This window comes from Motacilla alba, chromosome 5 (genome assembly GCF_015832195.1).
Source record: "Motacilla alba alba isolate MOTALB_02 chromosome 5, Motacilla_alba_V1.0_pri, whole genome shotgun sequence".
NCBI classification, from domain to species: Eukaryota; Metazoa; Chordata; class Aves; order Passeriformes; family Motacillidae; genus Motacilla; species Motacilla alba.
Genome location: NC_052020.1, coordinates 14,588,567 through 14,613,224, shown reverse-complemented (window position 1 = coordinate 14,613,224; position 24,658 = coordinate 14,588,567). Strand labels below are relative to the sequence as shown.

At 41.8% G+C, this 24,658-nt stretch overlaps 1 protein-coding gene across 8 annotated transcripts in view; it reads right to left on the bottom strand.

The window, feature by feature from the left end:
- Positions 1-24,658, bottom strand: part of OSBPL5 (oxysterol binding protein like 5) — a 173,945-nt gene that overhangs the window by 29,312 nt on the left and 119,975 nt on the right. For all 8 annotated transcript variants that reach the window (XM_038139070.1, XM_038139072.1, XM_038139069.1 and 5 more), the window contains 4 exons: positions 16,144-16,224; positions 15,401-15,502; positions 13,605-13,808; positions 7,780-7,864 (listed from right to left, as the gene is read on the bottom strand). In XM_038139070.1, the coding sequence (XP_037994998.1) occupies positions 7,780-7,864; positions 13,605-13,808; positions 15,401-15,502; positions 16,144-16,224 (472 nt within the window). The remainder of the gene's footprint in view (positions 1-7,779; positions 7,865-13,604; positions 13,809-15,400; positions 15,503-16,143; positions 16,225-24,658) is intronic.

Here is a 24,658-nt window from a genome sequence, read left to right as displayed (position 1 = left end):
TATGCACAGCCACACTGGATTTCCTTATGGCCTGCACAGGTCCCACAGACAGACAGCAAATGAAAAAGCACAGGAACCCAAGCTGACCCTAGGCTCCTTTTGCAATGATCCATGCAAGGCCACAAAGCTGTGTGTTAAAGCCCAGCCACCACAGTGCTTGGAGCTGCTGTGCTCCTGCAAGCACCTGAAAATAGCCTGCTTCTGTAGTGCAGTCATTAATGAGGCCAGGGCACCTGCAAATTAGCTGAACATTCGAGAATTGACGTATCAAGGGAGTTATCCTCTAATTTCAAGCTTGTAAAACAGAGCTCTTCATTACACTTCTCAGAATACATTTCACAATAATTGGAAGTGTGATTGAGAGGCAGTGAAGGAAACAAAGGGTTTTACTCTAGCAATGGCAAGCGCTGCAAACAGGGTTTCCCTGGACTGCATTAATTCCTGGTCCCATTTGGCAAAATTTTCATTAAATTCTTTTCTATCACACAGCATCAAGCCCACACATAAATCTCACTGGGATCCTGCTGCTCTCCTGGGCAGAATTCCCAACAACTTCAACATTACCAAAATTTGGCTCTATAAGGCAAATGACAACTTAAAAAAATAATCTAGAACATGCACATAAAGAAATATTTACAAATTTAAGTGGCTTTCAGTGCTTGCTTTGATACAAAGCTGCAACCAGTAAAAAAAAAAAATCTCCAATCTTTGAAGAATTGCACTTGAACATTTAACCACAAACACTACAGAGCCCCAGTCATTTATTCTAATTTTATCCAATAAATTCCTTCAGCAGCAGCTTATGATTTAATAATAACATCACAAATAATGGTTAATAAAAGATTAGAAAGGTTGAATGCTGTTGGAATTGATTTCACACTATTTTGTATTTAACAAATATTCTTGCATTAAGGCTTTGCAGGCAGAGATTTATGCCATTCTCACTTCGTGGAGGATTTGCATGGATAACCCATTAGAGTTAATGGCTGCACTGAGCACAAATCCACCTCCTACCACATATTCCTTGTCCCCCAAACCCACCACTATGCAAATCTGTTTCAGGCTGTGCCTCACAAGGGAGCACACTCCTGCTCAGGCTCCCCGCCTTGACTCTCCTCTGCTTTTAAAATTGCTTTTCTTTTCCAGTTCCGCAGAGTGAGAGGTCTGTGATTTGACATTTGGAAATGCTGCATATGTCAGGATATTTTTGTATTAAACAGGCTGTTAAAATCAGGTGCTTTGACAGGTAGGTTGATTTGTAGCAGCATGAGCCCTTTGAGGCAGCACCGAGGTCATCATCTCAGTGCTCTGCAGCTCTCAGGTACACTCATTATCCTGTGCTGGCTGAGGCAAGGGTGGCCCCAAGTGTCCCTCAGACATCCCCCTCCCTGGGGATGGAGACAGAGCAGCCCATGCTGGCCATGACTCATGGCAGCTAGCTCTTTTATCCCCACCCCACTGCCACAGGGGTTCGCTGGTGCTGACATGACCTTTCAGACTTGGTCAAAAATTTGGGGTTCACCACGTCACCAGAGGAAATTTCTACACTATATACTTAGGGTTTCCAACTCTTCAGATAACTTCCTGGGAGGTGTTATGAGAAACCTGAATCTTTTCTGAAGCCATATTCAAGGAGCTTAAATTAAAAAAAAAAAACCCAAAAAACCAAAACATTAAATATTCATTTTAATAGTCCCAGGCAGACACACAAAGCTTTAGAGGAACTTGCTGTGCATCAGCAGTCAGCATTCTTTGTGCCCTGCAGCAAACAGAAATGGCATTAATGTACAGCCTTGTTTTTATTTCTAACAGAAACTGAACCAAAGGGATGCAGAGCATCCCCAAGCCCAGAAATGGGCCTTCAGCCATCAGGTGGTGCTGTGAATCCAAACAAACACATGTCACTAACCCAGATGGAAAACATGAGCTTACCTCTGCAAATAAAAAGGTTACAAACTCTGCAAGTCAATGGTGTGTTAATTGCAGCATAAAACCATAAAATTATACTCTCTCAATTACAGGGATTGCACACAAGATAAACCTGTTTCATTGCTAAAGGCCTATATGAAATGTTTTTACATCTGAGTGACCTTTCTATTGAGCCGTATTCTTCTGGATTGTGAAGATGATACAAAAATGCTAGCATTTGGATTACTTAATTGCTTACCTGACAAGTCTACTCACTCCCTCAGGAACTGCAGAAGGGGAGAAATGAATCTGGTCACATAATTAAAGGCTGTCACCTACAGTGATGGTACTGCATGAAGGCTTCATGGCTACCTCAATTCTCACATCTTCTAATTTTGAGTGCGTGACTCAAATAGGGCTTTTTGTATACAGGGTAATTAGATCAGAAAATAATGTAAGATGCAGGCTCCTTCAGAGAGGAATGGTAGCTAAAAGGGTGCATATGAAGGAAGCAAAAAAAAAAAAAGCTACAATAATATTCTTTTAGGAGGTTTGAAGTGGCAATGTAAAAACTGCAATCAATTATCAGTTATAATTTTTCACAAGCTGTGGCTTAAACTCAGCATATGTTTAAATTCTGAAGAAAACCCCAGAAGTATATTGTCAGCTTGTGGCAGAATCTCCCCACAAGCTTTTAAGCTCTTCTCAAATCAAATTATACAGAAACAGAGAGTTGTTTACATTGGAAAATACCTCTAAGATCATCAAGTCCAACTGTTAACCCAGGACTGCCAAGTCCACCATTAAACCATGTCCCAAAGTGCTACATCTTCATGTCTTCTAAATACCTACAGGGATGGTGACTCAGCCACTTCCCTGGGCAGCCTGTTCCAGGGCTCATCCACTAAGCAGGTCACCTTGCCATAGAAGGGGATCAGGTTGGTCAAGCAGACCAGGCTGGCTGGTCCTGATCCCTTGGTTGTCCTGTACATGCTTTGAGGTGCAAACAGGAATCACTATGGCTCATTGCAGGACGCCTCCTGGGTCAGCAGGGCACTGCTGGTACCATGAAGAAACTGGAGGCTGCAAGGCTGAATAGCAGCTGGCATGTGCTTGCACCAACTCTTTTTTTTTTTTTTCCACAGACAAAAGGAACTACTAAAACCAAGAGACAAAAATAATTTCTTCTCTCTCTTGGGAAAAAAAACCCAAAACAACAGAAGGTGCTTGTGCTGCTAACCTAGGCTCAGTTCAAAGAAAAACTTGACTCTGTCCGAGTCTTTGAAGAGACCTAAACTTACAAAAATATCTCACAGGACAAAAGCAGGCAGCACTGAAAACACTAAGCTATTCAGTTTTGAAATTCTTTGCACTCACCTAGAAGAACTCATAATCTGATGTGCCAAGTCTATCTGCCACATTTTGCAGCAGCTGGTCACGAAGGACGCAGCCAATGTTCTCTCAGCACTCACCAGAAAGAAGAATCTGCTCTAGATGGAATCACACCCTAACACACAGAAATATCAGTCTGGGACTACTTCTTTTCCACTTCATTCCTGTAGCTACAGAACACCTGGGATGAATCTCTTGCCAATTAAGACTTCAAAAGGCTCACACCGAGCAATCACACATTCCTCCAGAGAGGCATCAATAAGGGAATATTATTCTTCTTGAATTATTAAAGACCTCCAGCTTTGGCCTCATGCCTCACACTTACAAGATAGATGCTTTAAAAAATCAACCTGAAGTAGACTGTCACCTGGAAACGATGAATTCTTGCTCAAGTGCACACAAATCACGAATGGTGAGAAAGAGGCTGATTTGCTCCAGTCAGTGAACATTAAGGTCATCCTGTTCAGCTGACTGCTTATTTTGCTGTACCACTTGGGTGCCTGCGTGTATGATTTCTCCCACTTCGGCTGTCAAGATGCAAGGATGTGAGCTCTCAATTAGCTGCAGGTGCAATTTATGCAGTGAACTTAATGAAATCTTGTTGCAGAAGCCTGGATTTCAAACCACTGTGAAAAGTCTAAGGAATATGAAACACACACATAAAGCTAAAAAGATACTCTATTTTCTCCAGAGCTGCCAAGACCCAGAGATGTATTTCATTGTTAAATTGGTTTCAAATTGCAATCTTCCCTGTGGTTCTTTGCTTTTGTGCGTGACCCTTATTTCAATAACCTAATTTCCTCCCCCGATGAGAGCATCAGTTTGGGGGGAAGGGCCAGATGCCTAGAAAAGAAACAACACTGCAATCCATCAGGATTTCCACACAACTGCATCCACAACAGGCACTGGAGGTTACCCAAAGCATACCTGAAGGAGAGGGCAGACAGAAGGAATAAAATGTAAATGTGGTTTACAATTCCACTGTTAAGCTTTCAACTCTTGGTCATCTGCCACTTTGAATTCCATTAGCAGGAATATGCCCTGTGGCAGCAGTGCCCATGGCACAGTGGAGATCCCCACTGTGAGACCTAAGCAGTCACCTGAGCAGGTGACGTAAAATGCTTAGTAGACACCAGTTAGATCTCAGGGGCAGCTCCAGAATGATCCGGGCAGGAAGCCTGGGACAGATTTAAACTACCAATTCCAAGTCACTTCTCAACAGAAATCTGAAATGTAGACACAGTCATTGGTTCAGAAAAATCAGTCCTCTTTTTTGAAACTGCTAAGAAAGAAAGACCATGCACTTGTACAGGTGGAACCCTGTAGGCTGACATGACCTTTCCAGAGGTTGATGTTTAAGACACATCAAAAAGCAGACTGCAGCTCTAGTCTGTGAACATGAAACCTGCTGTAGCTGGGCAGTGGTTCTGCAGGTCGTCCAGAAGTCATGATCTTAAATCCTACCAACAGTCTGTCACAGATGGTACAGCAGAGGGGAAAATGGGGATTCTGAAATGCTGAGAGAAAAAGTAGGCCACGTAGCTGCTGATCATTGTAGAGTAGCCTGGATGGCTGAACTGTACAGCTAACATATGCAGCAACTCAGTATTTCCCAGCAAGTCAGAGGCCTCCACGAGTTAGTTATACTTGCCTAATGCTTTGTAGTTCATTTTCCACTACTAACATGGGAGACTGTGTTAAGAAGAACACGACAAGGACACCTCTTCAGAGGTGCTGTAGATTCATTCACCCCTACCGGGGAGATGTCAAAACACTTGAAATATACACAAGGGCCCAGATCCCAACCTGCCCCATCTGGCTCAGCTCATTTTACCTCAATCTCCTGTCTCTCCTACATCCTCTAGGTTTGTCCAGTGTGTTAAGAAATGGAACAAACTCAGGGACACCCCTTTGGAGATGCCTCTTTACAAAAGGTGAAGCAATGTAACAGTCTAAAACCATTTCAGTCCTGTCTTCTGAGCTTAAAATCAAACCATATAACCTGCAAAATACAAGCTTTAATTTCCTGCAGTTTATACAGAATTCTTTACATGCAGCAGTTTCTGCTCCTTGTATCTTTGTCTGCATATGTTTTACATGACCTACTGACATTAATACTGTCTCCAAGTCACTCATCTCCATTGGCCATTTGCCAGGACATGTGTTTGGGAGGAAGCTGTTCTTCCCTCTTGTCTGGAGATTCACATCCTGCCTTTCCTACACAAAGTATGCCCACTTTCCACAGCTCACTGACCTCAGCTGTGAAGTCAAATACTCTCATTCAGCTGAAAATTACACCACTTTTCATGCTAATATTTCTGGTGCAATTGAGTATCAATTTTTTTTGTGAAGTCCACTGCTAAATGGACAGATGCCAAAGCTTTGGCTTTCATGATCACCTCATCAGACTCAGCATTTACCAGGCATAATGTGGGTGCTCCTAGAGCAGGTGGCTCTAGGGCACTGCTGGTGTTGTTCAAGAGCTTGCATTTTGTCTTGAACGAAAGGCCCTAGTTACTTTATACACACACATTTAGGATATTTGATTGAGAGGCACCTCAGTTCCTTCTCCTTCCCTTGATCACATTGGCTTTCCATCTAACATTAGGATCCTGCTGGAGAGAAGCAGCAAAGAAAGGAAAAGCACACTAAACTGAAAGTATTTTGATCTGCCTTGCCTCTGCATGCCTCCCAAGAATCTTGGCCTTCAAAATGTGTTCCAATAACTCACTATTTTAAGCTCTTTTGACACTGGAGACGCATAATAATTCACTGGGCCGAAAACTTCCCACAGGCATTTCAACACTGCAATTTCCACGTGCCAGGTATGGTCCCTTTTGTGCTTTTCCACCATGTGTTGTACGACCCAGACAGAGAGATCACAGCTAGAAAAGTCTTAGTTCTGATGATCTCTTAGGAGCTATTGCTACCTTAGGAGCAATAACTTAAGGTTAGTTAGAACAAATCTAAAGCTCTCCTACTCCATGTAACTGGCCTATGGCAGACATCATAAAAAGAGAGAGCAGAAGCTCAGTCATAGGTCTCTCTGCTAGGCTGCCTCTATGGTTTAATCATTAATAGTTAAATTATTGGAAAGACAAGTGCACAGGTCTCTAAGGAAATAATATTTTATAAAATCTGGATTGACAGACGGTTGTTGAAGCTATTTGGTTGCCTAAGAACTCTGTGGGACTGTTCTGTATATCTATGCTGTGGGCTGTGTGTGTAACCAGGGTTTAGCAGCACTATTTTTCCCCACAAAAGATTATTGCATCAATCTATCTTTCTAGGCATGTGATATCTGGAGCCAGGTTAGAATCCTGTATTCCTTTACACAAATAAGCTATAAAAGCATAATATTTTAGGAAAAAAGATGTGTTTCTATGGGTCTGTATAAGTTCTGCTTATCTTCATATAATTTCACTGCACTGAGAGCAGTTTTCAGCGTCAAGATGGTGTCCCTCACCATGAACTGTCCTCCTTTCACTGCAGGAGGAAAATAGCACAAAACTCTGCAATGAAGGAATGTTTCCTCCTATTCTAAGTGTCATGTCAAAGGTGCATTTGCATTGCCTCATTTTCATCCCTCAGGAAAATGTAAAACCTTATTACTGGACCAGAAGGACACTACTTTCAAAGCCCATTTTGCTCCATAAGTAGTCCTTATGTCCCTAAAGTTACTCTAGGTGAGACCCAAAAGAATATATGGGATAGATGAGCCCCCTTGGTGGGGTAGGTGAAAAATATCTGTAAACGAACAGCCTGGGTTAATTTGCTATGTGAAAAAAATTAGAGTAGTCTGAAGGTCAAATGGAATGAAAACATGGTTTTAATCTTCTTATCTACTTATAAATCACTGATATTTTACGTCCTCTGAAGTAATTTATAGAGATTTTCACATAGCAAGCTGGCATGTCTGTAATATACTGACCTAAATTTACCTTCTATAGTTTTGCAAATTCCCAGAACGGTATTTTACATGTGGAGTCACCAGCATCTGGGCCTGCTATACTGCAAACCACAGCACAAATAGTTTACGGCAAAATTCAGGTGGCTGAAAGGCATCTACTGACAGCTCTTCAATATTACCATGCCATTTTCCTCCAACAGATCCCTCCCCAGAGTAAGATGTAGGCAGATAAGACAATGAAGTCTCTGCTGCACTGAGGACACAGAGCCCTTTTCATATCAGCTTTGGGACTGACTCCTTCCATCCTTTAGTTTACACTGACTTAGTGCTTTTCTCCAATTAGAAGCCTAAGTTTTTCTTCCATTCCACAGAGGTGACTGTTCAGTGAGGGCAACAAAATGTGCCAGAAGTCTGCTTGACTTATTCTGACCATTGCTAAGAGCAGTCTTTCAAGCTGGGTGAGCCACCATTTTTTCCTTTATACACTTTTTTCTTCTTTAAATCAACCTATTTTCTTAACTAGCAGGAAGTCTGCTATCTGGAGAAAGCAAACAAACCCCCAAACTTACCATCTGATTCGGAGGCTGCTCTGAAAATCAAGTAGCTGCTGGGAAGAGGCTGAGTGATCGAACCGACATTTTCTCCCTTTGGTCCCTGGAAATGCACACAGACAGAAAGATGTAAGGCATGGAAGCTGCAACGGACTGTTCAATCTCTTTCCACCCTTCCCAGGCAGAATGTGCATGTTTGTGATAGGAAAGGTGGCAGGAACAGATGGAGTAATTTGGAGAGACTCGTTAGTAATCACGATATTGCTGCTGCAGCTCCAAGGCAGTAATAAGCTCCTATGAAAATGGGGTTTGGTCTAACCTATGCTCAGCTCAAAACCTGCTATGTTTATTCTGATATGCAGGAGTAGAAATATCTTATTGCTGTCACTTGGGACAAAATCAGTCAAACCTTTGTGCAAAACCAGAAGGAACTGTTCCATGAGGTGCACGTGGCGTCTGCTTGCAGCCAGACACACAGTGAAACAACCTTCACTGGCCACCACAAAAGCAGCAGAGCTTCACCTTGTGCTCTGAATGCCTCCAGCAGAGAGGCAACAGCAGATCTCCTGGAAGCAAACAAAGGGAAAACTCCATCCTGAGTCTGTGGGAAAGGTGAAGATGGGAAAACCACAGATTGAAGACCAAAGGTCCTCCAGCATGGGCACATTCTACTGGGTTGCAGTCCTTCCCCTTTTAAATCCAGAGAACCCTTACGCAGTGGTGCCTGCGGTGACAGCCACTTCAGGCTTTGCTCATTTTATCCTGCCTTTAGTTTAGAAGCTGCGGCAAAAAAATAAAGTGTCTTGTAAACATCCTGCCACCGTGCTTTCAGCATGACCCTCCAGAAATGATGCCCAGGGAAGCAAAGTCCATCCTGGATGAGACACTTCTTTGAGCAGAACCACAACCTCCCTCTTTGATCTCCTCCCTGCTTCCTTCTCTTCTGAACTCCAGAAGATGCTAAGAAAAAGCAGTTCCAATATGCAGTGAACACAGCTTCATACTCTTCGTGGTATGGACTTTGTGTCATAACCTAACAGAAATAAATAGAAATCTCTCCTCCTTCATTGCATTTTCAAAGTGACTCAGCTCATCTTCTTCCTCACTTTGTAACAAATAACACAAAAGCAGATCTTTTTTTCAAATATGCAGACATTATGTCAGAAATAAAAGCAGGGCAGATAACATCACCAATACTCAGTGACCACTATGTCACCTGCAGGGGGGAGCAAGAGGTTTTCTCCAGGATGCTCCAATACAGATTTCCTCGACTTTCTAGAGAATACCACACAATGCTGAAAAACTAGGCAGATTTTTGCAGTTTGAATATTACTTTTCTTCCTTAGATGGACCTTTATAGTATCCAACCACATTCCTTAAAAGAAGGATTCCTCCCTCCTAGTTGGTAAGCATGGAACTGTGACTGCTATTGAAAACTGCTCCTGTACACAACTGCTTCACAGTTAAATAGTCATTTTATCTGGATTTTTGTTTTTTAATTATACTCAGAAAACCAAAAATTGGACAGAATTTAAAGTAGGAAAAGCATCAAATTGTATCTGAGCGTATGAAGATGAAGCGTTAAAAAGACAACAGTCTCCAGTCAAGCTTCTTGCCTTCACATCTGGGGGGGGTTCCTCTGCTGCCAAGAGAAACTGGATTCTTTGTTACTTTCTTTTTCCCCTCCCCTCTCCCACAGGAGGTTCACAAAATTAAGACTGTTTAAAGGCTTAATAGTCAGGACTGGCAAAGTTGAGATTTGATTTGTAAACCAGAGCAGAGCAGCTTAAGACATTACTAGTGACATTAATGCAATCAGGCAACATTCCCCATGGCATTTTTCCTTTCAGCTGCTTGCAGCTGAGCAGGGCATTGGACAACTATTGGTAACACCATTACTTGTGTTTTTAGTGCGGAGGTGGATATTTGCTCTGTTTGAGGAAAAATCCCACAACCTAACAGTACAGATACAGAGAAACAATATTAAAAAAAAAAGGGGGGGGGGGGGGGAATGGGAAAGAAGTGATAACACAAGATTCCAACAGGCATTTGGGTGAACTCAAGAAGCAGCCAGGTCACTCTGTCAAGGACACATATTCAACAGTAAGGCACGTTCATGCATGAAGAGGGCCATTTCCAGCAGAGAAAGAAAAGAGAGGAGGCCATGAATATAAAGCCAACATCTGCACAGATTAAATGATGTTCTGTATCTGTACAGCAGAGATAATGATGCCTGCTGTCTCCCAGCCTTTGAGCACCATGCCAATGACCATCCCTCACTCAAAGTATTACCCCAGCTGCACCAGCATCCAGAGCCCAGCTGCACCCACTGTGCCATACAACTAAGAAAGGACCACCATAGGATCATTCCTATCTTGACATCTGATTTGAGACTCAAAAGGCGTTATGAAACAGGGGGTGATTGGGCTTTGAAAAATTGAGAGGACTGACAGTTGTGGATAGTATGACAAGACATCTCAGAGAGTCATAAAACAAAGCTTAAAAAAGGCAAGGGGGAAATCTCCTTAACAGTATGTGATAACCACAAGGATGAAGATGAAACTGTTGTGTTCTGGAATACAAAAACAACCAGAAAAGTAGCAGTGCAAGACCATTATTAGAACTTTTTCTTTAAAGGAATGACTCAAATTCTTATAAATCAACAAAATTCAAGTCACACATTTTCCCAGATGCAGTTGGGTCTGACCCCAACTTACTTATTGTTCTAAATAAATGTCAGAACAGGCTGCAGATAATGAACGCCTTCCCACATCACGCTGTTCAGCCAGCTTCTGAACAAGCTTGAAGGGAAATACAACCTATTCCAGGACATCTTTTGGGACAGGCAGGCAAACCCTGCCAGCTGATAGCTCTACACTCCCTCTGTGCAGCAAGAGGACAGACACCCACAACCTCACATGAATTACTAGGTTGGCATCCCCCAGTCTCCGCAGCAATCTCAGCAAATGTTTCTTCCCAGGAGCAGTGTGGGGTCACACTGCCCTCACACACTGGACAAAGTTCCTCTGCGGCAGCATTTGGAGCATGTAGGGGAAGCTTTTCTTACTGCTGCTTGCACTGCTGGTCGATTTTGGGACCTTGATGGTTTTGGCCTTGCATTTACAAAGGCCTGGATGGAACAAATAGATAAAATGTCTAATCCATGTGCACTGCAAAGGAGTTTCAGGCTGAAACTCTCAAAAAGCCAGGGAAGCAGTATAGAATAAAGAACTTTTTCCCTTAGCAATATGCTTCTCAGGCAGCTCTAGACCCCAGAGAGCTTTATAGGAAAAACAGTACCCTGGTGCATGTATTTAGCTTTCAAATATAAGCCATGGCCTTTACATCTTATCTTGAAAGGTGCCCCAAAATCTTGTCTTGCTCTAACTGAAGTTAAATGCCTGCACATAAAATTTATTTATTTGATTTTATAGTACTACCATAAAGGCCTATGGCAGTGCCTGAACCAGACATTTGTTCCAGGGCTGAACCCGAGTTAGCTCCAAACATCTGCTGGGCAGCCAGGCCAATATGTACAAAGATATTCAGTAATTGCCCTGAATAAACTGCAAATCCACTGATGAGGGTGAAAGCTGGACCATCCACTCTAATCTGGATAACCCCTGAAAATTTCACCAGCCATTTTGGCCGAGAATGAAAGGTTCATCCACCTCTTATTTCTCTTGTGATGGACAGTAACTTGGGCTTTTTGCTTAAGCTCAAGTGAATCTATATTTCATGAGAAACAGACTTTCTTGGCATAGTTATACACACCCAATGTAGATCAGTCAATTCTGCTCCAGTTGCTTTAAAAAGAGGCTGTGAAATGACATAAAAAACCCCAGTATTTTTAGCAGTTTCAGCCTTAAACTGTTGACAGAGTGCAGACAGCCTCTTTGACATCATACAGCTCACTGGTGGATTTCTTCCTGATGTGTATTTTGGCGTTTACCTCGTGGCTGAGAGCATCTATCACACACAACAATCTGGGCTGAACTCAGATTTCAGGGAGTATCCTACTATGCAGCTTAAATATGGCTCTCTAAATATGTCTCAAGAGATGCAGAATGTTACTTGGACTTTAAAATTTAAACATCTTTGGACTTCCTGTAGTCCACAAACATTTTCAGATATATACTCCCTTCACATTTAATATACTAATTTTATTTCTTTCTTATGTTTTCTCAAGAGACACAAGAATTACATATACATATTTAAACACATACACACATTGATAAAACCTCCTCTTTCTTTGGGATGCTTCATATCAAAGGAAGGGCATCCTAGTGCAACATTTCAGATCTGTCAGCAACTCTGCCTTCCAGTATTTGACTGCACTTTTGATTCTGTTTTTCACTACCTCCTCTGACTGTGCTTCTCAGAAGAATTCAGTTGACCTGTCAAGTCACAAGGAAGGTTTTTGTTGACAGACAGTATATCATCAACAACCTTCTTGGGTGCATGTTCTGAATTTAAAAAGCATCAAAACTCTCAAAACTGAATAAGAAGCAAGGTAGCAACGAAACCTTTGGAACTTTAAGGAAAAGCAATGCATTTAAGCACAAATCAGAGCGGCTGGCAGAAATCAGCAGCTCTCACCCCTGGTTGCTGAGGTCAATTTTAATTCTCTCCTCCTACCTTATTAAAAATGGAAAGGCTTTTTATAGCAATTGTATAGCTGTGTTTAAAACTGTTCAATTAACTGCACAGATGAGCAGGAGTGTGTCTGCTTGATCTGCTCCCACAGGGCTTCTCCCTTTTGTTAGAACTCCTGATGCCATGACAAGTGCTTTCACTGCACTCTCGTGAGTCTTTCCATTTCCATTCCCTTTGCTGACTACCTTGCAGCAAGGCATCAGCTCATAATACCTTATTTACATTTGTGATGTCTCCTAGAGAATTTATATCTGCAGTAACTCTGGTTTTGTCACTGTTTTTGACAGGGAAACAAATACAAGAACATTTAAGTTTTGTCTTCAGGGTATCCAAAAGATGTATCCAAAAGCTCTCAGTGCCTCTCAGGAGGTGCTGGGATCTTCCTCTGTTCATACGCATTACAGAATTTTTTTTTTCTTTTTTTTCTCCTATTCTTAAAAGAAAGAAGAAAAAGGAATACAGCTCTTTAAGATTTGCAGGGAGTTATTTCAAGAAGTGTAAAAAACTATTAATCATTTTTGTTACAGGGAGATCCAGAGGTCACTGCAGGAGCCCTGTGTGTACAGGAAGGGATTGTCTCAGCCTGAAGAATAAGTCAAAATGAAGTGGAGAAAATCCTGCTATTTCCATTTCAAAGAAGAGACAATAAGGGCTATCTGAAGTCACACTTTTGTGCAACAGTCAAGGCTTGAGCTGAATGCTGAGTTCCAAGTCCACTGCAAACAAATCCAAACCTCAGGGGCATTAGAAAAAAGAAGTCAAATTATAACCCGGCTTTTTTGTCACTTTGCCAGCCATCTCCCTGTCTTGTGTGAAGCACTTTTGTGTCCTTGTTTTGGGGACTTAAGTTAACTGTGTTTATGCCCAACTCCTTTTAAAGATGTAGGTCATGGCTTGATATAGCTTGTAGGTATTGAACTTCCTTTCCTGCAGAAAACACATTTCCTTTTTCCTCAGTCTATGCAGGCATCTGTACACCAAGAATGATACATCTGTGGAACTAATCACAAGGATTATGTCTCTTTGATATCATTCAATGATCAAGCTTTGTTATCAATCCTTTTATGTAGTAAATTCACCACTGCTAACAGCAACTGAATAACTAAATAATATCAGTGCTAGGCAATACTATTGCTCACAAACTCTGGTGACCAAGAAGACATTGTTTGACTCATCAGGATTGTTACCTTTACAGCCCAGATGGATTGATCCAAAGGATGGAAGAGTTTAAAGCAGAAGCCATCCTTTTTGGAGGGTCTCTCAATCAGCTCACAAGAATGGAGCAGAATTGTCCCAACCCACTGTCCGATCTTTGGCGTCTTATAAATAAGCAGCACTCCTGGTTTCAGCACACACCATAGCTTGGTCCAGCTCTTCAGAGTCCCACGAATCTGGAGGGAAAAAAAAGTTGCATCTACACTGTTCCTTAGAAGAAACCCATCATTTATTCTGTATTGATACAGTATTTCCAGTATGGTTATTCCAAGGGGGCACCATGATACACTTCCTAAGGAAAATACATGGTGTTCCCTGAACAGTCCGGGGGACCTCACAGCAAAATCCCAGAACCTGGAAATCTGGCTATCAGAATCTTGTCTTCATATTTTTCTTACTGGCTTAGTATTCTTCCTATTTTTATGACTAGCTCAGTGTTAGCAGCTTGGTTAATTTTTTAGGCAATGAGCACTGCTGGCCCATGGGAGAGTGATCTGTTAATAATCACAGAGGACATGCCAATTAGAACATTGCATATAAAAATGTTGTAGCTAGTCTAACTCGACTTATAAGTCATTTTAATAGTGTTCTGCAGAACACTGCTATTAATGGGTTTTGTCAAATACCCCATTTTTAAAAGTACTGTGTTCAGCTGCTTCACTTCTCTATCGAGACCAATGCAGCTCTCTCTTGTATAGAAAACATTAAATCTGATAAGAGTATATTAAAGATAACAGCTTTAAGAATGGAGAAGTTTCTCAGTAAGGTTAGATTTTGCCTAAGGTCTTCCTGCCTTCAGTACGCATAAGCCAAACCTCAAGTCTTTTCTGTGTTCTGTTTTTGTGGCCCAGCATTTTTTGCAGCTCACCAGAAATTTCCAGCCACAGCAAACATGCAACAGGTATTTTATGGTTTTTGTTTTTCATTAACAGTAAGCACTACAGGAAGACTGTGCTGCCAATCTAACTTCTCAAATAAACCATAAGCATGTCACCTTTCTGACCTCTAATCATAATTGCAGAACAATGTTGGAGGTTTTTACCACTAACCAAATGCACCTGTATTGTTTCATGAGATCCTTAAGTTACTTTGTTTTTCTTAAGAGCTATGTATTAGGCAAGGTTTGAAAATTAAGTTTTGCTAAAATAAAAGGTTCAACCAATTCACTGTTATTTGAGAAGACTAAATGGCCCCAAAGGAGGAGAAAACCAGTGCTCGTCTCTCAATGTCAATCCAGATTTACGTTGCCACACAGAAATTTCAGGACTTCAATGAGAAACTGTCACTACCCTATTCTGTGCACAAGGAGAAATTGCAGTTGTCACCAGGTACAATATGTTTCATTCTGTGCTGTGACAACAGAAAATCCAATTGTCAATAGAACAAGCTGTATCTGCCCATTTTCAGGCTGTTACTCAGTCTATTCCCTGTTCAGTACAAAACCACATTTATGGGAAGAGGCAAACAGAGTCTTTCAGAGAGGAACAAAGAGAGAAACATCACTTCTCTTTGTACCATGCCCTTTTTGAGTCCTTGTGGCTGGTTAAGGACATGGAATAGACCAAGGTGGAAAGTGAATATCCACAGTTCTACTTTTATAGCAGTTATTTAAATAAAGCTTGAGTTAAAGCTTGAGTTAAAGCTTGAAAACTATTTGGTCTTCTTTCACTTACAAAAGTACTAGTGCATACATCTCAGACACATCAACTACTTCACATCTCACTTATTTTTTCCCACAGCCTCAGAAGAAACGGTCTGTATCAAATACCTTCAGCCAGTCTGCTGTGATCACCACACTGGGATCCTTCAGAGCACTGAAGAGTTGTTTGGTAGCTCTTTTCTTCTCCTGTCTGTAATTTTTTTTTTGTACCTGGTTGAGAACAGAGAAAATATAGTAGCTGTCATCATGGCCTCTTTTGGGGAGGAAAGAACACAATGCATTAAGGACAGTTATGTATAGCACAGCATAGGTTCCTCAGAAATAAGCAGAAGGAGGAATAAAAACATAACAAGAGAACAGGCATTTTCTTTGCTCCTGAAGTTTCATTAAACACAACCTAGTTTGCCTTTTCTTTGGGGGAAATGGAAAGAGGCTGGATACCCAGCCTTCCTCACCCCTCAAATTCAAGAAACCATATCTAATTCCATTTATTTATACTTTTGGTTTGGTAGACAAGCAAGTGTTCGAGCTACAATTTGCTCAGATTGCCCAGGCAAGTCTGTCCTAACAAGAGCAGTGAAGGACTACAATCCTCTTGAGGTGCCTACTGGCTCCAGAACATACAAACACAGTGAAATAATTACACTGTTCTGTTCTGCTTGCAGGATATAATCTAATCCTGTATATAAAGCCTGTAAATGTCCTTGGCCTCTAATGACTCCTAAAAGATTCAGAGGCTTCTCTGGGTCTTCGGAAATGACTCTGACTTGTTTCCAATGATTTGTTTGGAAGGTACCATTTGTTTTTTAAAAGAAGGTTGGCTGATCATGACCTGGTTGCTTTGAACATACCTTCAGTGTTTCCTTCTTCATGAATTTGGCTGTTGGAGACACACACTCTTTGTCAGACCCATTGCAAAGCTTATATTCGATCTAAAAAAAATGGGAAGAAAATAGCAACGTGTTAACATGAAGATGTTCAAGTTGAGCTCTGATAAAGTGTTGTTTACAACTTTCAGGAATCCATGAAAGAGCTGATTGCAGACTTCAGCAGTGGAACACTAAGCAAGTGCACAAAATGCCTATCTACAGTGCAGTTCAAACTTCCTTTTTATACCCGTGGCTGGTTGGAAAATTCCCCACCAAATTTTCTTTGTAGTTCTCCCATGCAGACATTAATCTTGGTTAAAAAAAAACAAAGAAAAAACCCAAGAAAACAATGAAACAAAACAGAAAGCCAAAAAATTATTTCTAGTTTTTGTCCAACTCTGTCCAGATATGAAAACATTTCAATTATTAGAATAGAGTTTATGGGGAATTAGTTAAAGATTTTTCAGAACTAGACTTGATACTGGCAATGACTGTTGCACTGACTGAAAAGTCCAAAAACATGGGTGGGCAAGAAATGACCTAATCATGTTACAGATAATACAGGAAATCACCTTCATCTTGGCCTTGCAAAGTGAAGCACAAAATAGACCCAGTCACTTCAAATGGTGTTTGATAGTGTCAGTGCTGTTTAAACTCACTTTCAGAAACTCCAGACTGATCTCATGACTGTGCTGATGGGCTGCAGAAATCCTCTACTTTCATTAGGCATAATGACAGCATTACTGTTACCAAAATAAAGAGTGCTTAGAAAGTGCAGCTCTCCAGAGCCCAGCTCACAACGAGGACCCCCACGTGGAAAGGTTCTGTCAGCAAATTGTACAAAACTGGGCAGGGTTAGTGGTGAAGAATTATGGTACAGTCTGGACTCTGCTGCTTTTTATGTGACCTTGGGGAAGTGACTTTCTCTCCCTGCACCTCTCTTCCTTCCAACCTTTCATGTGTCTGATGCAGTCAGAGTGTGATCTTTTGGGGTCAGGCACTGTCTCTCCCACTCACACATGACAGTTTTATAAGAAAAGCTCAGCCCTCAGCCACCTTGATTTAATGAGTGTGACACAAAAATGAGGCGTACTAAAGAAAAAATGTATCAAATATATTTCCCATTTTAAAATTCACTGGTATGATGTGAAACAAACCCACTGGGCTCTCAGAATTTCTCTCCTTTATATCACAAATTGATGTAATAGTTTTACAGCACCTTCAGTTTGAAGAGACACACTTCCTTTTTCCCTCCCAGTGACACAGAAACCTCTCGGGCTACTACAGCCACAAACTATACTGTACATTAGTGTGAGCAGGAAAATGTTTAATGACAGCCAGATCATCCTTTTCAAATGACTCAGAGAAAAACACAGAAATGCATGACCAGATGGCAAAAAAGCCACCAACTATGCCTTAGAGACAGGGGCAGGGGCAAAAATGGGAGATAAGGGTGCCTGCTCAACTGAACAAAACTCCTTGTAGATGATGCAGAATTAGAAATCAGGGACAGAAGTTGCAATTTTTTAACAGAGCCACAGTCACTGTACAACCTATTACTTGTTTTCACATCCCCTTGTAGTACTCTTTCACTAAAACCAAAACTACACATGATACTTTAAAAATAGAGAAATGAAAACTCTTTGATTACACACAAAGGCCAGGGAGAGTCCTGATCTGACTGTTTTGCTCACAAGTCAACATGGATCCACTCAAAGAAAAGGCCATCTCCTGGACTCCTGAAAACTATTCAGTGTTTGCTGGTTTTGTTTTCACAGAAAGCTAAGCCTGCCTCCTCTGCCTGCCACGCAGTCTCTGATTCATATTTTGTGCTTTGGACTTTACTGTAAAACCACAAGATTTGTGGTGGGGACCACTGCACAGATGTGACAAATGAGCAGAGAGCTGTGCCCACAGGGTCTTTGTCACATTTCAAAGGGCAGTAGTAGACACTTGGGAGATCAGCTATAAGCCTTTCTCTATAAGGAAACCTTGCCAAGCGCCTAAATATCTCTGAGGAAGAATCCTTCAGCATTATTAGGAGATTATGCTTTCATGATTCGAGACGTGCATCCTCTGAAATCGGTCAAAAGAATTCTCCCCCTTTCTCCCAATTAGCAGGAAGAATGTCCTGTCCTTGAGACACAACTATGAGCCAATTGTTTATTAGTAATTTCACTTCCTCTGGCCTGAGAGATCAGACACAGAGAGAAACACTGTGTACTAGTCCTCATTAGCCAGTGTGAGAGGCAGAAAAAGCACAGATGTTCCCAAGATTCTGGGAAATACTGCTCAGGTGCCTGTGAAGCATCAGGATATGAAGAATGGTTTTTGCTGAACTAATTAAAACAAGTTACAGTTGCTGGTTATATAGAAAATTACACCCTAGCATTTATATAAAGAATGAAATTTCGGCCCCTAAGCTCACTTGCCTTGGGGAGATTTGCTTGCAGCTGAATTCAGAAAGGCTCCCAACCACAGCAAACCTGAGCCTAGACCTGCTGCTCATGGGGAACTGGCACTGACACAGACAGAGGCACTTCCAGTGCTCCACCAGCCCCACCCTGCCTCCTCCTTGGAGTCTCTCTGGGTCACGCTAAAAATAGAGTTGAACAAGCACAAGGCTTTAAACCTGGCATGTTCACACACAGACAGACATTGATTCTGACTCTTTGGGAGGGCTGACTCCATGACCAAGGACACTGGTGCCCAATTCCAGCCCACACTGCTGTGCACACCATCAAACCACAGCACACAACAGCTGATGAAGGGATAATGTCCCCTGACACCACCACAGCCTTCAAGAGCTCAATAAATACAGTGGAACTTGTCTGAAACCATTCCATACTGGTGCTTCACTTAGTTAAAGCACCTGGATGAAGAGCTTTGGAGGATGCTGCAGGGTCTCCTGAACCACTGTGCAGCTTCCTTCAGGCACTCCCCCCCCCAGGAGGAGGACATGCTGAATCTGTGAACCTGGCCTGTAAGGGGAAACAGGGACACAGGGATGGTGGTCACCAAGACAGGCTTGAGAGCGGATGAGAAAGAAGCAGTAGCATAGGTACTCACTGCCCATTTAAAAATTTCTAGGCATGGGAAAATAAGTTCCTGTGCTTCTATGTCCCAAAAGCTGTGATGTACCTACCAGCTGTGTGACCAATACCACAGCTCGCCAAGATTGTTGTAAAACGTTTTACAAAGAGAGCAAATATTATTACAACTAAGCCACGGTTTTAACTAGGAGCCTGGACAAGCTTTCAGATGTGCCTGACCAGGGACTTTTGACAGTTCCCCAGTTAGTTTTTATCGAGGCAGACTGATTGCTTCTCCCTCCCAACTTTGCCTCTTGTTATGCAAATGAGGGAGGATGCGCCATCACGGATCCTAAACAGCAGTTTGCTGGCAAGGAAACTGGTGATCTCCAGCTCTACAGAGTGAAAAGCATTTCTGGGTTTAGAGTTCCTGCTTTCTCACAGGACAGGCGGGATCTAATTCCCCAGGACAACATGCCATAGGTTTCAATGCTGATGATAGTAATCATAGTTCCCCCAGGATTAGATAATATGATTTCATATTTTTACATTAATATGTCCTAATGGTTTTGACTGTACCTTGTGGCATACATAAGATTCAGTAAATTTCAGCCATCAGCTCCAAAGATTCCCAAGACACAGCAGGGTCTCCCATTGCTAAGACACATCAAGAGCATTTAATGATGTCTTTCTACTGCCCTGCCTTTCTCAGCCTGGCAGAAAACTAAGAGAAGCCATTTGTCATCGCAGCAAGTCTTCCAAGGACACTGGGATAATGCTTGTGCAGGGTATCAGAATCTGGCCCCCACTCTTTGCAGCAATATGTGAATAATATTTGCCACAGATGAGACTTTGTACAATGGGAGAGTAAGGAATTTGTGTCCTTTTTAAAGAAAGAAAAAGCACACTGGAGTATTCTAATAAGAAAGCAGTAAGCAGGCTTTCCATATACTGGTTCTCATAAAGAGGGAAGTGTGTTATTCTGCCAAAAACTTTCACCAGAGTGCTGCAGCACTCACAGGGAGAAGAAATTGTTGTCCCTTTTCAGTTCTCTAATCAAACCTGTCCTTTTCAGGACTGAGTGATGACCTTGCCGCTGACAATGGGTTGTACTGTACTCAAAAATATACTTTTTATCCTAGTTAAGTTTCTGTTCCCTTTCATCTCAGTCTTGGAGCTCTGGAGATTCACTGCTGATTGTCAGCAGTCATCACAATACCCTAACACTTCTGCCAGGCTTTTTAAGAGAGCATGCAGAGTCCTAACAATAGTGCTATTCTGATCCAGTGTCTTTTTGGTGACTTCATTTCCAAGAGGAATCAAATCATTGCACAGAAAAGCAGCCTGTGATCACCTCTGGTGTGGGGGATGCCAGCCCATCAGCATGCCAGCCGTGCCTAGGACAACAGCAAGAGGAATATCCTGTTACTTAGCTCAAGCAATCCTTGCTGCACAACAGCCAGAATTATTCCAAATCAGAAACATTTAAAGAAAGTCATTCTCAAGCTGTGCTCTGCATGGTAACAGCAGTGACAACTTACAAGTTGCCCTTTTGTCTTCTTTGTATCCAAGAGAGAGAAAGACAAGATCAGATGGGAATTTGAAGGCAGACCAAAAGGAGCTGGGGTCATAAGTTATGCTTCACAAGATCAGTGACATGTCCTTGATCAGACGTAATTTCTCCAGTATGTTTTCCACATATAATTGCTACAAATCACGTTCACACAGAAATAAAAGAAATTAAAGAAAAGTTGTTTAAGTAGTATAAAAACTATTGAAAAGCAGGGTTTGACATTACAACTGAGAAACTCCTTGTTACTCATGAATATTCACAGGTATCTCAGCCAAATGTAAGCAATTTTGGTTTCATTGTATTATATGCATCTCTTTTTGAAAACTTTTTTACTTTTGTTGTGAATTAACAGCTCATCCAAAGCACAGTGGAGTCAGTGAAACAATTCTTACTGCCAAACAACCTTTCCAGTAGGAAAGATTACCCTTCAACTGATACGCTGCTTTACAGCAAGCTGAATAATCTTCAACTGAAACTTTCCAGTTGGGAAAAAATCCAACATAATGATCCCTCTAATTTCAACAATGTTACAAAGATACAGTGACTGTGTTTACAACTCTGAAATAGCACAATGATTAGCACAAACTGAAAATCCTGTGCAAATAAACAGTTGACATGACAGCAGCATCTGGGGAAAATAACTGGTGAAATTCAGCCATCCAAACAACTTCAAATATCTAGTTATACCAGTGTTTAGTGGAATCCTTGGCTCCATTGCATCAAATTATGGCAAATAAAGAAAAACTCAGAGACCTCACAGGATTTCTATTTGATCATTTAAGTGTGCCTTGCATGGGAAGTTTTTTCTGCAAGGTCAGAATATCTAAAGAGAACATTTGAGGTGAAATAGGAAGTTGGACACTGAGAAAGATGCTGTTTCACATGACTGTCATAGACTTAGTGCCAGCAGAAAGCTGAAGCAGTTTTGATTTCCCCTCCAGCTATAGGCACAGCTTTTGTCCCCAGGCTGAGATGAAACAAAGTGAGCAATGAAAAACAATTGGACCAGCAGTTTTGCTAATTTTTTTAATAAATAATTTCAATTTCAGCACCTGCATTTGCCCTCATCTTCCTTGTCAGAAACACCAGACTAAGCAATTACAATCACCAGTGACCTATGCTGACACAATTGCACTGCTGTGGCTTACCCAAAGTTATCATCTTCAAGTTACTACTGTCTACATTTACCTCTGTGAGGCACCTGCGTGTTTTCAGGGCTTGTATGTACCTACAGAAATTAGGGACACTCCATGTTTTCCACTTCACATGCAAAATCCCACCCCTTTTCAACCTGATTTTCCCAGGATACTCCAGGCTACATCTCTGCTCAGTTGAAATCAGAAGTTTGAAATCAGCTGCAAAGCCCTCTGTGGACAACTGTGACGACCCTGAAGTGCTGCCCTTGGAATTGAGGAAGCCAAGTGTGCTGAGCCAGGGCACAGGAACTGAGTGGAAGTGTTCACAGAGACAGCAGGCTCCAAAACAACGCCATCCACAACATGGAGGGCATGAAGTGTGGTAAAGAAATGAACAGCAAGGGTTCAGCTGAGCATAGCCACCACCTGGAAGGGCCAGAATCTCCCACTAAGCTGAGCTTAACATACACAGGGGACGTTTCACTCCTGAGTCTCTCCAAGGTGATTCCTGCAATATCTGGGTCTGTCTGCCAAACAATTCTTTGGTTTGATGGCTAAGGGAGAACAGAGGAAAAGGTACCCTTGTAAACTGCCACAGTTTGTGAATGATCTTCTTTGTTAGTCCTGAGTGTAACCATGACTGGAATTACCTCAGAGGCCAGAAGCATGATTCATAGATCAAGCAGGGTGAGCTTGAGAGATTATGGGAATTGTAGTGTAAATCTCAAGTGATGAGTATGTGCAGTTTCAAACCACCGTGCAGCTAAAATAAATTCCTAGCAGTCAGTTACATTCGTAATTCAGATTACAAATCACACAATAAAGACCTGAACAATTTGGGCATGTGGAAAAACTCATTCACAATGCTTTGCCTTCCAATACATCACATAACTGTGCATGCAACAGCCCCACTCCCACGATTTCATAGACTTCACTGCAGCATTAGCAAGGGACTGGAAACAGTGAAGCTGTTTCCACTGAAACAGCTAAAACCACTGAGCTGCAGCGTCAGGATTTTTCTGACTATCCCTTAAAATATACCTCAATTCTTTCTGGCCCTGCATGCAAATCAAGAGACTCCAGCTGCCCTTTAGCCAGTAGAATTAGCAGGTAAGCACAGGAAAGAAAGAAAATATGTAGCACTGCATACTGCAATAAAAGTTGCCTCAGAGGACTCCAGCAGCATCAAATGAGGCACGAAGCAAAACAAAGGCATCTACTGTCATTATCAGGTGTGTGCTAACTGTACTACCTGTTGCAAAGACAAGCTTGAGGCTTAGAGACAGTTGGGTGATACTTTCACACCCCACCTATGAGCTCTCATCCCAGAAAACAAGGATAAAGGGCTCTAAAGCAGAGAGAAACTAATAGGAGAAACAATCTGAAATAAGTACGCTAAATTTTTTTTCCCTGTGAAAGAAGAGATGAAAGAGACTCCACTTGAAAAATTAAACAGGAGAAAACGTGCTGCAGAAAGTTACCAATGGAATATGTAGCTCAACTGTGCTTTAAATATGTTCCAATAAAATGTGGGTCAAGAAGCCACAGCTGAAATTGCAAATACATATATTTAGTGCCAAGAACCACACAAACACATTGAAAGCAAATGTTCCAGTATCAAATATTTGACTGTCTGTACAGACAGGACAACTGGGATGTGTTCACACCTCAGAGAGAGCAGCTCACCCATGAGCACAGGGCAGTGTGGTTGCAGATAAGTCTTCACAGCTCACAAGTTCACCGACATTTATAGGGTTTTTATGCCACATTCTCTCTGCTAACTTGGCCAGCCTGCAGCCTTCCCCAACATGCAATGCGGATATGGCCTGGGTGAACGAAATGCAGAACTGTTTCCACCTCACTGATGAAGATGCGAAACAGAACACAATTAATGTGCTTTGGCAATGTGGGGAATCCAAGACAGAGCTGAGGTTCCCCAAGCCCCAGTCCAGGGACAGAATCACTTGACTGGCTTTCCTTTCCTTCTTATTACTGGGTGAAAGTAGTTAATGTGCTGTGGTGCCTCAAAATAGTGCTGCTGAAAGAACACTGATTTCCAACAAGGTTTATCATATTCACCGTACCAAAAGAAGGGCAAATATCCACGGCATGGATCTGTAACCGATAACATTTGTTTTTTAATCCATTAATTAAACTAACACACTCTACAGTCCAGTCTCTAGCAATTATGCCTCCCCCCTGCTATCAGGAATCTAAATACGACCCGATTAAAGCACACTTCTCCCTTTGGTTAAAGTAGGTGGAATCACTAATTATTTTTAAACTGAAATAGTATGACAGATCCCTACTTACAGTTCATGAAAGCTGACAGTAAGGCTTTATTTTATGGCATTAGAGCTGAGTGGATGTGAAAAATGACATATTAAGCAAACTGACCCCCAGTTTGCCTGAATTTTTAAGTAACAAGACATTTCTCAATACGGAATCCCTACTGTCATTGCAAAGCATGACAGAAGGCAAGTTACATGGCTGGAGGAGAGCAAGGTACTGCACAACACAGCAAGGTTAAGAAGAGTGAAGTGAATTTCACCTAGAAGTGAAATCTAGTTTTCATGGGTGCGTCCATGGTTGCTTCTCCTTTCAAAAACATACCTGTAGCAGACTGAATGCAAGGAAGGCCCAGAGGCTGGGAAAACACTGCTGAGCCATGCTCTCACCCAGAAACCTCTCATAAATACATTCCTATTCCTATGTTCAGCCTGCATCTCAGAAATCAAACTCCCTTTTGGACAGCA